The sequence below is a fragment of the Condylura cristata genome, unplaced genomic scaffold, assembly GCF_000260355.1.
Source record: "Condylura cristata isolate star-nosed mole 26May11 unplaced genomic scaffold, ConCri1.0 scaffold00034, whole genome shotgun sequence".
NCBI lineage: Eukaryota > Metazoa > Chordata > Mammalia > Eulipotyphla > Talpidae > Condylura > Condylura cristata.
In genome coordinates, this window is record NW_004567135.1 from 3,545,717 (window position 1) to 3,562,449 (window position 16,733).

Genomic DNA, 16,733 nt, shown 5'->3' on the forward strand with positions numbered 1-16,733 from the left:
CACAGAGTTTTTCCTGTTGGCCGTGATGTCGTATGACCGCTACGTGGCCATCTGCAAGCCCCTGCACTATGTGACCATCATGAACAGCAGGGTCTGCAGGAATCTCATCTGCTGCTGCTGGGGGTCTGGCTTCCTGATCGTCCTCCCAGCCCTCAGCTTGGCCCGCCGTCTAGAATTTTGCAACTTTGTTATTGACCATTTTTTCTGTGATGCTTTTCCAATACTGAAGAATTCCTGTTCAGACACGTGGCTGATAGAGCAGCTGGTTATAGCCAGTGCTGTATTGACCTTCATCATGACCCTGCTGTGTGTGGTTCTGTCCTACATCTACATCATCAGGACGATCCTGAGGTTGCCTTCTGTGCAGCAGAGAAAAAAGGCCTTTTCCACCTGCTCTTCTCACATGATCGTGGTCTCCATCTCGTACGGCAGCTGCATATTCATGTATGTCAAACCCTCAGCTAAGGATGAAGTGACCATTAATAAGGCAGTTTCTCTGCTTATTGTGTCGGTTGCCCCCTTATTGAATCCTTTCATTTATTCCCTGAGAAATAAACAAGTCAAGCAGTCTTTCCATGACACTCTTAAAACACTTGCGTTTCTTTCAAGGAAATAGTTGATTATGGACATGTGAAATTAAGTTAAAGAAACAGTGTGTTATACCTTTTGGATAGATCTTAGGGCAGGAGAGTTGTGTATTGTCATAATTCTGAGGAACATTGGTGAAGAGAAGAAAGTCTAGAAATACCTGTGAGAGAGAGAGTATCATGCAGATAGATGTTTCTCTGTTAAATATTTAAGCTACATTTCAGTAGCTTACATTTTCTTTGCAAGAATACAAGCACAGTGATATTTAGGAAATCTAAAGCTGCTTTGAACTCTAACCCTACCATAATGATGCCTCAAAATATATATGTGGTTTTGCATAGTGTCATTATAATATTCTTTACCTCTTGTAATCTGTATTTATATATCTGTATTTATATAAAGAAACAATGTGTTATAGCCTATGGATAAATATTAGGGCAGGAGTGTTGTGTATTTTGATAATGTTGAGGTACAACAGAGTTGAGAAGAAAGTCTGGAAAGATCTATGGGGGAGATAGTATCATGAAGACTGATATTTCTCAAGCTACATTTCATTCAACTGTTTTGCATTTTGTCAACTATGCACTGGCCATTATTAATAGCACAGTATCTATTTGTTCATGTGACTAGTTTTCCCCTCCTTGTGACATAGCTTTTTTCCATGTGCTTTTCTTTCCAAGAGGATAAGCACATTGATATTTAGGAAATCTAAAGCTGCTTTGAACTCTAGCCTACCTTAATGATGCCTCAAAATACATGTGTGGTTTTGCACAGTGTAATAATAATATTCTTTACCTCTTGTAATCTGTATTTATATATATATATGCAAAATATGTTGACATAAACTATTTAATCAAATAGTATTTAGTGATCTTTGATAGATTTCTAATTAATTCTTCCAAAACAGAGCTAACAAAGCAAGGTAAAATGCAAAATAGTTAATATAAGATACCAAATTGTGATGTAACAGAGAAGACCAGAGGGACTTGGATTCTGAAATTTGTGGAAATGTGGACAATGAATTGATTATTAGAATCCACATTTCCTCTTAGGCTCTTCAGCTTCATGGCTGTGGTGGATCAGAGATGACTGCCCATCTCCATTACTTCCCAGTCAGATAATTGGCTTATTTCCTCTGCTTTTTAACCTCAGCTGGCTTAATAGAAATTCTATTTATGCTTTGCCAATTGAACAGAATTAAAAGAGAAACATATAATGAACTCCATATATCTAGAAGTAGCACTGGTAGAGAGATTCTATGGGGGTGGAGAGGAGAACAGGATCAAAACTGGGGCGGGAAGAGTGCACACGATTATGGTGTTGGCACATGGGTGAATTCATGGTGTGAAGTCCATGGCGATTACAACTGAGATGAAAAAATGTACAAAATGAGGAATGTTTGAAAAAATGTTTAATTATATGTATAATTAAAAAAAAACATTGGTAAAAATCTCTTCATTAATGATTAAAAAACCTTAACCAACTAAAAACAGAAATGTACTTCCTTAACAAAGAAAAAGTATAGCAGGCAAATTGTCAAATTAAAAATATTGGATTGTCTATTTTTCATTAAAAGTATAAGAAAGGGGACCCTCCCTGGTGGCACAGTGGATTAAAGTGTTAAGGGGCAGGATGTCCTAAAGGAACTCTGCAGAGTCTTGTGGACTCCACCCTCTTCTCCACCTTTCTGGACCCTACCCCTGCTCCAGTGATTGGAAACTACAACTCCCAGCAGTACCAGGGAGAGAACTGAGAGGACCCAGGGGCGGAGCTAAGCAGGAATTCTGGGACATTGGCGGATAAATAGGGGGCCATTGGGTCTCTGGGTCTCTGGGTCTCTCTCTCGCTGCAGAAATGGCTCTACAGACTGCATGACTCAGCATTTTCAGTCAGCCCAGCCAGTAAGGTATTCCAGTTACTTTGTAGCCTGCTCTCTTTCCCTGGGTTGTTTCCTTTTCTTTTCCCCTTTTGTAAACCCATTTTGACCCTTTTGTATGCGCCTGCAGTATAACTGAATTTTAAGCGCCCAGGTGAGGCCCCACACACAGGCGACCCAGTTCACTCTGGGTGCCCTGTAACAAAAGCATGGTACTGAGAAGCCAGAGGCGCTTCAGCATGAGTTCGATCCCCAGCTCCAGAGGTGAACCACAGGGCGCGGCAGACCTCTCCTGACCCGCCTGCTGCTCCCCTCAGCAGTGGACTTCCTCAGTGGGCCTGTTCTGCTCCCCACTCTGTCTCTGGTGAACCCTCTTACCGCCCCTGCACTTCTGGCCAGTACCCCAGTTCTGTGCATAAATAAATAAATCTTCAAAAAATTTAAAAAAGTATAAGAAAGGTGCTTGACATATTTTTTCTGTAGAAATGTAGGAAAAGTACTAAAACAATGTTTACTCCTGCATCTCAAAGTTCTATGAATTTGTCAGCTTTTCTTATTTATTTTTGAATCTTTGTGTATTAAGCATGTATTATGCAGGTTATTTTAGGCAATGAGGCTAGCTTCTCACCCATTGTATTGTTTGAATTATATGTGAATAAACAGTGAAGAATCATCTTGATTTGTAATTAGAAACTTGCATTTCTATGTCTGGTTTGGGTGTACAGTTACCATTGTACTTTCTCTCCAAGGACATTATCCCCATTGGTACTTGGGTGGGGATTATTTTGCTAAAATAAAGTGCATTTTAGATTCATTAGAGTTTTGATTCAGGGTCACCAAGGACCTTTTGTTTCAACTTTTTCTGCATCATAACATAGAGAGAGGAAATAAAGAGCTCCCCTAGTGTACAGATCTGTTTGCCTCAGAGAGTGACTCCACGTAGCTTGTAAGATCAGTGTGTGACATTCCATGTATTTGCTGTGATATAAGTAAAAAAATTCTCTACCGCATCTAGGCAGTTTGATGTTTGGGTAAGTTTGTCTAAATCTGAACAGGCATTCTTCGATACCGAGGAAGAAATAACTTAAGAAAAAGTGAAAGTTGGCTTTTGGAACAAAGTATGAAACCGTCAACTTGATAGAATGTGAACAGGTTAATTGCACTAATTTCTTATAACAACTGTGCATTGGATTTTGCGACTTAAAACTAACTGTGGCACAATGGGCTTGTTTAAAAAATATATTTATATAGATTCACATTTTCCAGGGTACACATGTCATTTCAGTGGACTTTTTAAGTGGTAAAAACTTGTATTTATGTGCACTGGTATTTTTTTTTTAACCTACTCATCTATGTGTAAAAATTTCTCATGTTGAGGTGGTAGCTTTTTGCTTTCATTCAATTAAACAGAAACATTTTTAAAAAATTGTGTATGCAGGTTGATTAAAGACTAGGCTTATCTGAATAATAGAAAAATTATCCACTAGATATATGATTAATGTTAGAAGTGCTGTGAGTAGTGGGTTTCTGTTTTGTATAATTTTGTTCCAGGAAAAACTTCATTTATTGTCTGTGTCATAATTCATTTTGTGGTCATAAGAAAGATCTCCTGGCCCTCTCCCTTCCTTGTTTTTTTAAAATATGGGATGAAACAGGATCGTGGTGACATACTTGGTCTGAAGCAGGTGTGGAGGGCAGTGAAGCTTTGTGCGTTCCACATTCATGCTCCTTCCCTGGTGTGTGTGTGACATCGGGCGGTCTCACCGCAGGGAACTGCACAGTGAAAATCATGAATTCTGATTACACATCCAATACTCAGGTCCATTAGCTTAAGAGATTTAGACTTGATTCCAGTGATAATAAATGCTTTATGTTTCAGAACAAATCTATCTGCCCATAGAAAGTCAGAATACCACCTTGTGCAGCACCAGAGAGGATACACAATAATAATAAACAAACAAACAAACAAAATTTGGTTTACGTCATTGTTTGTGTATTAGAAGGACAGCATCTCCCTGCCTTGGGTGGGCTTACCACCCCTAGCTCACCCCCAGCACACCCCCCACCTTATAAGAGAGGGCTTTTAACTTCTTTGCCTCTGAAATTTGTTAGCTTCCCTCCAGTTACCCAATGTGCACAGAAATATTTTTTAATTTTAAAATAAGAGTAAAACTGGTAATTCAGAAACTGGGTATATAGTCACAGTGAGTGTGGCCTCCCAACAATGCACCTAGATGGTCCCCTGGCATCTTCTCTCTCTATTTTTTAAAAAAGATTTATTATTTATGCATACAAAAACTGGGATACAGACCAGAGGTGTGGGCGCTGAGAGGATTCAGCAGAGACAGTGGGGCGAACAGGCAGATCCATTGAAATGCACTGCTCAGGGGAGCAGTGGGCAGGTAAGGAGAGGTTTAGCTGCACCCTGGGGGTCCCTCCCTGCCAGGGAGTGAACTCCTGCTGCAGTGGCTGTGGACAGCTTCATGGTGCTGCGCTTTAACCCCTGCGCCACTAGCGAGGGTCCTGTCACTAACATCTTTTCTTTCAATTGGAGGTTCACTTACGTTGCTGGAGGTACAGCTTCCAAATGAGACAATGAAGTATATCAAGGTAAGTATTAGGTGTTTTACTGGGAAGGTCACTGGCTGTTTGTAACAGACGGAGGAGAAAGTTAAGTCTTACTGTATATAATACATCTCACTCTGTATGTAGTGTTTCACTCCAGGAAAGGATATAAAGCACTCATTTCAAACTTCGATATTTTATTAGGAGGGTTAATAATTTCTGATATTTCTGCTAGAACAAACACACCATCTGACTGAAAATGTGGGCAAGACTTATTTCATGCTCCCTGCATTGGTTCAGCCCCAGGTATAGTGGTTTGACTGACAGACCACTCACTCACTCCTCAGGAATCTTTGAAACTCTCACTGTGTCCATCTCGCACTATGCCTGTCTCTTTACGTATCACCCACACAAGTCCTCACTTCACGGCATTGATGGGTTCTTGGAAACTGTATCTTTAAGCAAAACAACTGACAATGAAAGACAGTCCTCTAATGACATCTTTTCCTTCAGGATTTTTTCCCCCCATAATAATGAAAAAGTGTTAATTGAAAAAAAAAATAGGAAGCTGCTGTATATTTATTCCATTTTTTTTTGATGGCAAGGAGTCACTGCTTTGCCTCAGTGTCCAGCCTAGTCCCCAGCTGCCTCATGAACAGCTGGCTGGAGGCTAGCAGTCTGCTCTGCTGTTTCAGGAGCAGTACTTGCAGGCTGGAGTAGTCCTGGGAACGTCAGTAAGTGGGAGACATGCTTCTCACGCAATTCACAAAGATAACAAAGAGCTTTATGTCCTTGGTGAACATATACTTCTGGGATATTTGTGAGGAACAATAAGACAGGAAAATCTTTTAAAGCACCGAACTAATTGGGCCCTATGGGGATCCATTTTTTCATCTCTAATGGGAGAAGACATGGAACCATACAACTCTAGTCAACAGCAACTTACTGCAAGCCACGTTGACAATTACAGTTTTTTCAGTAGTACCATTAAAAAAGTGAGAAGAAATGAGAAATTAATTTTAATTATTTATTTTAATCTCAATATATTACAAATATTACTACAATATTACATGTATTAATTGTTGCGGTCCAGCTGCAGCAGATGGAATGGCAGGGTCTTTGAAGATGGGAAACTGCGTTGGCGAGCAGAGATTTTCGGGGGCGGGGCGTGAGTTTCAGGTTCTCTGTCTCAGCAGCACTTTATTTATACATTACAAGCAAGCTGTGGGATAACATTAGCATATGCATTAAGCATCGCCTTTTTCCTAAGAAAAGTTTGGGGTCCTTTTGACCTCCAGCTAAGATTATAATATTTATTATTCTTGAAAGAAAAGCACAGTTGTTAGGCAAGTTGTCCTCTTTACAACTGAACAACCAATCTATTAATGTTAAAACGGGTACACAAATTCATAAAATTTAAGACTAACATTTCTATATTTACCACCATGAAAGACTAGCTAAAATGAAGCCCCGTTAATCCTAGTTACTATTTAATGACCCTCAGTCTCATTAAGGCATCCTATATGTGAAGGAAATGAACCTGAGGGCCAGAGTGGAAAAGTTTACTTGTGAATCTATCACTAAAAGAGAGAGTAGAGTACCTCACCGAAGGCTGAAAGACTTAAGAAAGGTAGTAGAATGATGGGATTTGGGCTGTGGGTTCCAGGCAGGAAAGCGCTCTGGCTACTCTTTAACATGTTCTTAGTACCGCCTTGTTTTGCAATATTGACTTTACTATAACAGCCTGTTGCTTTTATTAAACAGCCAATTGTAAAATCGCTTTTGACTTCATCTGATACATTCGAATGAAAAAGTTAGTACAATTATAGGAGTGCCCAAATCAAAATAAAGGGGTCCAGCAGGAGCCAGCTTTGGGGCCCCCTAACTTTGTAGGAATGCACCCCACAAGCTCGGATCTTGTCAGCACGCATTCGCTGGCACGTGCCAGTTAGCATTAGATATATTAATTACAGCATTATTAATGAGCTTTTTATATTAACTTCTCTTACTAAGTTTAATAAATATTGTGTGTATTTTAGAGTTGTTACATGTTTTAACCAGATGAGCCACTTTAAGGAGATTAACATGTGCGAGTGTCCACTGTATCAGACAGAGGGGACATAAAAGATTGACTGAAGATACTGAAGATAGCAAACAGTTGACTAGATCAATGTCTAAAATTTGATAACTTTTCCTCTGTTCTTGCTCAGAACCCAAGTGGCTGTGCATTTGGCCATTGGTCTGATTACTACATCAATCAATTACTACATTGATAAATAAACTGAGTAGATAGAAACTAGATTAAGATAGCGAACATCAACTATATGCTTGGAAGATGTGGCTCCGAGGAAGTTTCCAGAAACTTTGGTCACTTTTCTTCCTCATTTGAGTGTATTTTAAAATATTAATTAGTTCTAATATTAATGTTATTATACAATATTATTTAGCATAATAGATATCAGCAAAAAAAAATGTTCTCATGATGCATTTTGGGGAAGATTTTATTTTTTATTTTTGCATAGAAGAATTGGGGTGTAGGCCAGAGATGTGGGGACGGGGTGAGAGGATTCAGCAGAGACAGAGTGGGGAGCAGAACAGGCAGCGACACTGCTGAGGGGAGCAGCGGGGAGACAGGAGGATTCTGTGGTGCCATATGTGAGTTAGCTCCCTGGCTGTGGCTTGAACTCAGGCCGCTGTGGTGAGCCTTTGGTGCTAGCGCTGAATCTTGGAAGATATGGCCACCAGGGGGGGCCCCTGTTCTCATGCAAAAATCCTACTACTAGAGATTCATTTCTTTGTTTACATTAAATGTGTCTATAAGTGATTTTGGTAGTAATCATGTATAGACATAAGTTATATAAGAATTATGTATTGTATAAGAATTACATATATTTATATAACATTACATATATATTATATAAGTTATATCTGTCATATATATATAGTTATAGACAATTCAACAAAATTTGTCATGCAAAACTCTATGACAGTGTTCTCAGTGCTGTGTATAAAGGACAATATAAGATTTTTAAGTCCCTTTCCCAAGTAGAGCATAGAGCTGAGGTAGGGAGGGGGGGAAATGGATAATTTCAAGCTTTAATTATTAGGAAGAAATTGAAAAAGGCTGATAACATTTGAGTGACTGGATGATTGCAGCATTACCAAAATTAGTGATCCTGGGTGAGACTTATGAATTGGTGCCTTCCCCACAGTGACAAGATGACCCAGGAGGGTTCTGATGAAGAAATCTGAGCAGATGCCTAAGGATGTACTAAGTCCGAAAGAACTGCCTTGAAGATAGAGAGAAAGTCAGATAGTGAGAGTGTGGGGACGAATGACATGTTGGCAGTATTTGTTCGATGGATGATAAGAAACCACAATGAACCCTGCATAAAATCAGGAACATGGCAATACAGATGTCAAGAGTAAAAATGGTTTTTGAGGAGTACCTGTTTAAATATAATTGAGTTTAAAAATCACAAAGATTGATGAGTACTTATTCCATATGATGATAAGAAGTGACCAGTTCCTTTGGGAAAAGAACTGTTGATGGCATAATAGCATGGAGGTGAGATTGAAGTAGCAAGAGTGAAATGGATCTTGCTTAGAAGCATTCAAGTTCCAGTAACGCAACATGTACTTTTTGACATCTGCTTTATGGCCCAGAGCCGATGGTTAACCATACTGCATTGCACATGGCAACCACAGTCTCCACTTTATTCCTCGACCTCCACCCTTCAGGTCTGGTAACCTCAATTCTGCAGGTGGATTTTGAAGGTTTGTTTTGGTTCAGTTTTGCTTGTTCCTTTGTTTTGTTTTGTGATAGTTAAAATAAAGTTTTATTTAGAAATAACAAACATTTTCATAATGGATAATGTACCAAGGATTTATGACATGCAGGTACACCTATTTATAGTTCACCCGTTTGTTTTTCTATTGGGCTCTCTTCATTGTACTTTTCTTCTTTGTTTATAACTCACACAACATAAAAATTCACGAGTCTCAGTACATACAGCTTTACCCTAACTATAATAGTTCGCTGTGTATTTATTTCCACAGAACAGAGATATTTACTTGCAAAACCATAGTGTTTCTCTCAATATCAGTAAATTTAACATTGATAACAAAAATTTTGTATCATCATCCATATTTCAATTCTGTCACTGACCCAAAATAGACTTAATTGAATTTTCCTATTTCCTGCCAGGATCCAGTATGGGTGTCAGGTATTGCTCTGCGCTGCCATGAATTTGTAGCCTCCTGTTTTGGAACATTTCCACAATTTATCTTTTTTTTGAGATAGAAACATTTTTGATAGAATTTAGTTTCCCTCATGTCATTTTTTCCTGTAGACCCCCCTTGGTTTGGGTTTCTATGATCATCCTTGTGATTACACTCAGGTGGCTCATTCTCAGCTTCCCTGGACAATGGCCACACACTGTAGCTAGTAGGCAATCTATGAGGAGATACCTTCCGGCTATGAAGTCTTTGCAACAAAACTTTCCCCAGGATTTTTCTTCTTCTGATTTTATGTTTTTGCCTGCTTCAAGGTTGCTCACAGAGGAGATGGACATATGATTCGAGCCCAGACCAACTGGCTCTAACTTCCCTGTGATAAATTTAGTGGACTTCATGAAAGATGAATTTTTATATTACAAAAGGAGCAACTTGAGGCTGAGTTTAATCTTTATTTATAGCCGGTATTTGATCCTATCATTCTTGACATTCCCTAGATCCAATTTCTGAGACATTTTTGTGAAGATTGGGCAAGAGCATGAACAGCCATGAGGAACCATTCAACCATAACAATGTTCATCGTAGTGGGATTGACAAGTGACCCACAGCTAGAGATTTTGGTGTTTATCTTTCTGTTTCTCGCATACGTGTTCAGCGTAATGGGGAATCTGACCATCATTGTTCTCGTCTTCGTGGACGCCCATTTGAAAACTGCTATGTATTTCTTCCTGCAAAATTTCTCCTTCTTGGAGGTCTCATTTACTAGTGCCTGTGTCCCCACCTACCTGTACATGATATCAAGTGGGGACAAGACCATGACGATCGAAGCCTGATTTACACAAATCTTTTTTATAGTCCTGTTTGGGGCCACAGAGTTTTTCCTGTTGGCCGCGATGTCATATGACCGCTACGTGGCCATCTGCAAGCCCCTGCACTATGTGACCATCATGAACAGCAGGGTCTGCAGGAATCTCATCTGCTGCTGCTGGGGGTCTAGCTTATTTATTATCATTCCACCCTTCAGCTTGTTGATTTGTCTGGAATTCTGTGACTTTGTTATTGAAGATTATTACTGCGATGCTTCCCCCATACTGAAGAATTCCTGTTCAGACACGTGGCTGATAGAGCAGCTGGTTATAGTCAGTGCTGTGTTGACCCTCATCACGACCCTGCTGTGTGTGGGTCTGTCCTACATCTACATCATCAGGATGATCCTGAGGTTGCCTTCTGTGCAGCAGAGAAAAAAGGCCTTTTCCACCTGCTCTTCTCACATGATCGTGGTCTCCCTCTCGTATGGCAGCTGCATATTCATGTATGTCAAACCCTCAGCTAAGGATGAAGTGGCCATTAATAAGGCAGTCTCTCTGCTTACTACATCTGTTGCCCCTCTATTGAATCCCTTCATTTATTCCCTGAGAAATAAACAAGTCAAGCAGTCTTTCCATGACACCCTCAAAAGACTTGCATTTCATTCAAAGAAGTAGTAGGATACTCAAAATGAAAATTGTCTCGTTGGAATATGAATGAAAACTGATGCAGTAAGAGTGACATGCAGTAGCCTTGCCTTATCTTCATTTTGATTTCTTGGTTTCAACTTGGTCAGATATGGTCTGGAAATATTATATACAATAAGGTATTGAGAGGAGAGTGAGAGAACATTTGCATAACGGTTATTGTAGAACATTGTCATAATTGTTCACTTTTATTAGTTATTGGTAATCTTTTACCGTGCCTAATATATAAAGTAAACTCTATGACAAGTGTATCTATTTAGGTAAAAGCATACTACATCTAGATTTTGGCACATCCTGGATTCTAGTCATCCACTGGGCATCTTGTAATTTACCCCCTGCCTCCTTGTAAGGAGAGACTGCTGTATTTTGACTGATAAAGAGAGTCGAGGAGAAAGTCGAAGAAAGCTGACGAATTCAGCATTATGTAGGTGGGCATTTTCCACCCTCCCTGAAACTGCTAATCTTTCTATTTTTCTAATTTGCAATTCAATCAACTCCAAATGTATTAGTCATGGTTCTTGCATGTGAAACTATCCCAGACATTCACTGTTTTTCCTTGCAATACAATATTTTTTCCAAGTACCTTCCCTCCTCACAAGGATAAGTATATTGACTTTCAGGAGTTGAAAAGCTGCCTCTATCTTCATTTTAGGCTTGTCAATCTTATAATAAAAATAATGGGCGTTTGCACAAAAGGAAAATATAATAATAAAAATCATTGTCCCTTATTATCTTGAATATATCAACACTGATAAAAGCAACAGTAAAAGCCTCAGCAATACAGAAAGTATGACTGTATAGCTTTTAGCTTCTATCCTAATAGATTTCCTCTAATAGTTCTAATAACACCTAGAAAATCCACATACACCACATGATTCACTAATATAAACATTTGACCACTGGTGAAACAATGAGGCTCAGGGAATCCAATATTCTGTAAAGGGTTGAAGTGTGTAGTGATCGCACGTGTCTATTTTTGCCCTAAAAGCATCTTCAGGTTCATCGCTGTGGTGAATTAGACAGTTTAAAATTTTCAGTGTTATTCTTTCCATTAAGAGGGGTAATTTTCCCCCTCGTTCCTTTAACTTGTTGTGTCTATGACTTGCTTTGTTTTTGGGAATTTATTAGAAGTGAGTTTAATTATTTAAGAGAGATTCTTCGCAACATCCACCAGTTTTTGGAACACATGCCCTGAGAGAGTCCAAGTGACGAGAAAAGTCTGAACACCCTGAGACTGGCAGGCCACGAGGAAGCCCAAAAGCCCCTCTGGAGAGACCACAGAGAGATAACCGGTCAGCCCACCCCATCCAGCCCTCTCAGTTGCACTGTGAAAGTTGGGTGAGGAAGCCATCTTGGGTTAACAGCCTTATTTTCACTCCCACCCCAGGTACCGTCTGATTACAACTCAATGACAGACGAACGTGGGAACACCCAGCTGATCCCATTCAACCTCTAGAATCATGAACTATGATAAATTGTTTTAAGACACTAAAATTTGGGGTGATTTGATACCCAGCAATTCATACCAGAAAGAAGGGTACAGGAAAAGGGCTTTCTAGGGACAGAGACTTTTGGTGGTTCCCAGTCACTAGAGAAACCTTCTCGGACATGTGATAAGCCTGAAATACATGCAAATTATTTAAACTGTGCACTTTTGATTTTGCTCAGTTTATTTCATTGATGTTACCTTTAGTTTTTAAACTCAGGGGAATTCAAGACCTAAATGTACACATATTGGACAGGAAAATTAACCCAGACCCATTGAAAATATATTGTATTTTCAAAGAACATGATAGTTTCATTAGTGAGTTCTCCCAACTCATGCTCTTGAGGCTTTTATTTTCCTTCTTAAACAAGAGAAAAATAAAGGAGACTCACATTGTTCAGAAAAGACACGGGCATGGAAGGGGAATTGGGAGGTGTAACAGAGTAACATGGGCTTTTGTTTCAGGAAGTTTCCAACTTCCTAAGGAGAGTCATGTCCCAAGGCTTCTAATGGAAGCTTGCTGAGGACTTAGAAAAAGTGGGAAACAGGTGGAAGGCCACAACAATTAGAAACACTTAGAAAAGCAAGACTTAAAACCAGCCAGAGTGGGTGGGAGTTTGTGTTGTGTAGTTAAGCAATTAAATGCTGGTGTCAGCAGATTAGCTATAGTTCTTGCTGAGTCACTCAGCTGTATGACTTTGGACAAGTGATTTTATCTCTTCAAGCTTCAGTTTCTCCATCTGTAAAACAGAGTGGAGTTTCCAGGCAGATCTAAGAATTCTTCTATGAGGCATAACTTGCTGATTCATTGTTCTCAGTATAAAAAACCCCACCTGATTAAATTTCTTCACTTAACAAAAAATAAACAAAACCTCACTGCTGTGCTCCCTCTTTCATTTGTCCATCTGCCCATCCATTAGAAATGCACCGGATGAGTAATCATGGAGCACCTGCAGGTGGAATTCTGATTGTACAGATGTTATGCTTGGACTCCCGGATATTAGACTGAAGGTAAATACAAACTGCAGCGTTGCGACTGGTCAACCACCTCTGTTTCTTCAGATATTCTCTTCCTTCGAATTCCACAGATCTGTGCCTTTCTTATTAGCCCTCTACCTTTTTAAATTTTGGAAGTGTGCTTAAAATTTGATATTTGAGTTTCTCCTCTACTGGCTCCCATTCATGACTGCCTCTGTTCCCGCAACATCAGTGACCATCTACATGGGAAGAATTGCTGAATCCACTGATCTGGTTCCAAATCCAAGTGCCTGGACATTACAGGCATTTAATATTTTTAAAATGGGGTTTAACTTAATTTGAAACTAAATTGATAGTTTGCACACCTTGGTTCTTTTTCCTTTTTATTTCATTGAAATTTGTGACTCAGTCCTGTTGGACTGAAATTTTGTGCTTCTACCATTTGCTTTCCTCCCTTAAACTTCTCTTCTTGTATTTTTTCCTGCTGACCTATCCTTAAGACAAAGTTTCCGTGTCATCCTTTCTGAACATGTATTCACTCTAACTTAGGTTGAATTGCCTTTTTATTTATAAAATCCTAATCACTATCCTACCCCAATGCCACTCACTTATTTAAAAAACTCTCTCATTGACCTGGAGTTTAACGCTATCTGATACCTAGTGACTGACATCATAAGATTCATCCATCAAATTTAATGACTTAAAGATTCACAAGCTTTTTGATGGTATCCTTGAAGGCTTGTTTTACCTGTTGGTTCCTTAGTGTGTAAATGAAGGGATTTAACAAAGGTGCTACTGAAGTAATGAGCACAGCTACACTCTTGTTAAACGTGCTTGCGTCTTTTGCTGAGGGTTTAATATAAATGAAGATGCAGCTTCCATAAGAGATGGAGATGACAATCATGTGGGAAGAACAAGTGGAAAAAGCTTTTGACCTTTGCTGGGCAGAGGGAAGTTTTAGAATAGTCTTGATGATGAATGTATAGGACAGAATCACCAACAACAGAGTGACCACCAGAGTCACAGAGGCCACAAGAAAGACAACCTTCTCGATAAGGCTCGTGTCTGAACAGGAGAGTTCTCGAAGGGGTTCATAGTCACAGAAGTAATGATTCAGCTTGTTGGATGCACAAAAGTCCTGCTGACTCATCAGTGTGATTGGTGGTACGATAACCATTAACCCGGCCAGCCACGAACAAAGAACCAGCTGGATGCAGACCCTGCTGCTCATGATGGTGGTGTAGTGCAGAGGTTTACAAATGGCCACATAGCGATCATAGGACATGGCTGCCAGGAGGTAAAATTCTGTGGACCCAAGGAATATCGCAAAGAAATACTGAGTGAAGCAGCCAGCAAAGCTGATAGTCTTGTTCCCAGTTGTGATGCTGGTTAGGACTCTTGGGATGAAGATATTGGTGAAGGAGATTTCTAAGAAGGAGAAGTTCCGAAGAAAGAAATACATGGGGGTCTGAAGGTGGGCATCCAGCAAGGTGAGGATGATGATGGTCAGATTTCCCATGATGCTGAGAACATAGCTGAGGAACAAAAAGGAGAAAACCATGCCCTGAAGTTCAGGGACATCTGTTAGACCCAGCAGGATAAACTCAGTCAACATAGTTTTATTTTTCATTATTGACAAAAATGGGAGTCTCAGATAAAAAAGATATAGTGATGAATCTAAGTAAGAAGGAAGTACTCTGAAGTGGTCAGGAAACAGAACACGAACTTTTCCGCTGATGACATAACTCAGGACACTGGCCAGTTTGTGTAGCTCTGGGTCCTTCCAGTCCCGTTTGCTCTGTGTAGAAAAACTCTTGTTATTGTTTCCCCACATGGTGAAGGTTTCCCCCGCTATCCAAAAGCAGACTATTCTTATTTGGTATGATTTTGTAGGTTACTTTTCGTTTGATAATATAAAAGAATTTTCATATAAATTAATGGTAATAGCTTCTTAGAGTGTCTAGAAATTTGCTTTCCCATAGGCTAGGAGATTCGATTGTATTTCAAAGGAAACTTAGAAACTTGAGAATAAAGTAGGCACTCTTAAGTGGGGATCTATCAATTCCTATAATGACTTTTTCATGTGTAAGAATCCACTGAACCATGTGTAAATACTTTTGTGTATATACATATAGAAAGTTTACAGGGAAAGTAGATGAATCTATGCCCCAGGGTTTTCAAGGAACTTCACAATTAAGCACTTCAAGGACATTTCAAGTACACTAATTTGTGAGCTCATGTGGCCAGAGTCACACTAAATGGAAGCATCGTACCAAGACTTTTTCTATTGTTTTCTTGACACGCATTTCGACATTTCTACAACTTACATTCTACATTTTATGGCATTTTCTTACAAATATGTATATAACTTAAATAGAAGTTTCACAGCACACTCTTCATAATGTGTGATCTGATATATTTTTAATTTGATTTATTCTTAAAATTAAAAAAAAACAACACTCATGAGTTGCAGTAGCAACCCATTCATGGAACTAGTATCAAGAAGAGTTGACAAGCTCAGATGCCCGTTTGCCCCTGATTACTAACCTGGAATCTTCAAGGGATGGCTGAGAATCACATCTGCTGCAGTTTCAGGATTCACAGCCACAGAGACTAAACTGTGTGAAGCTGTAAATTAGGAGTTTACTTGCTCACTTAACTATCCAAACGATTATAGTGGGGTTTTGATCCTAAATATTTTTAGAGGTGAATAAGACTTGTGGGGCCACATAATTATGAAATAATTTATTGCCTTTTCTACATTATCTGCTACCAGGTTCTCACTGCACTTCACAGAGATAACAAAAACATCCACAGCTTCTCCGGATAAGAAGTAGTTTGCCCCTCACAGGTTTGTGGAAACTGGCTTCTTTCTGTTCTTTTTAATTCGTACTGGAGTTAAATCAGAGTTTTTGGGTAGCCTGTCTTTTTAAAGCAGAGCCAATTAGTAGGAGGTGAAAAGAGGGACTTGACTGAGACTCTGTTCAGCAGAAATGAGGCTGATGACCTAAGCACGAACTCCCCTGCCATCCAGCGTCTACCTACCCAGAGTGACACAGGCTATACATTTGCCCTGCTGAGAATGCACACGGGGGATCAACTGTGTGAAGAAGCAGCAGTTGCTCTGGGGATTCTTGTTTGGAGAAGGCTAATGAATGTCCTTTGTTGATGACTTCAGGAACAAACCTAAATATTTGGCTGGGGATGAAGGTCCAGAGAGAGTAGCTTGGAGGTGGGTGGGGGAAAGTTGCAGGAGAGCATGAGCACTGGGGAGGAGTATGGCGTCCTGGCACCGGCCTTGCCCACATGAGGGCATAGACAGATGTGGTCGTGGGCAAGCAGCTTAAGTGGAACCATTTGCAGGTCCTGAAAGCCCTGAAAACCACATTTAAAAAATAAAAAAGATTTGGGCCCTCCCTGGTGGTGCAACGAGTTAAAGCACAGTACTGAGAAGCTAAAGCCACTCTAGCAAGAGTTTGATCCCCGCCCC

The 16,733-nt window shown here is 39.7% G+C and overlaps 3 protein-coding genes across 3 annotated transcripts in view; 2 read left to right on the plus strand and 1 right to left on the minus strand.

The window, feature by feature from the left end:
• The window catches only part of LOC101630325 (olfactory receptor 6C2-like), a 5,111-nt gene extending 4,495 nt beyond the window's left edge, over positions 1 to 616 (plus strand). The window contains exon 2 of the mRNA XM_012732293.1: positions 6 to 616. Within this exon, the coding sequence (XP_012587747.1) occupies positions 6 to 616 (611 nt within the window). The remainder of the gene's footprint in view (positions 1 to 5) is intronic.
• A 9,197-nt stretch (positions 617 to 9,813) lies between these two features.
• Positions 9,814 to 10,749, plus strand: LOC101618782 (olfactory receptor 6C2-like). Its single transcript, XM_012732372.1, is given in 1 exon segment — positions 9,814 to 10,749. A coding segment is annotated over 1 exon segment (936 nt).
• Positions 10,750 to 13,943: 3,194 nt separating this feature from the next.
• On the minus strand, positions 13,944 to 14,873 carry LOC101619023 (olfactory receptor 2AP1). The gene has a single exon (XM_004692649.1). The coding sequence runs from the start codon at positions 14,871 to 14,873 to the stop codon at positions 13,944 to 13,946; it is 930 nt and encodes a 309-aa protein (XP_004692706.1).
• Positions 14,874 to 16,733: the final 1,860 nt, after the last annotated feature.

Excerpts from the sequence above, each read along its gene's own strand:
- LOC101619023 (XM_004692649.1), bottom strand. The coding sequence starts at position 14,873 with ATGAAAAATAAAACTATGTTGACTGAGTTTATCCTGCTGGGTCTAACA.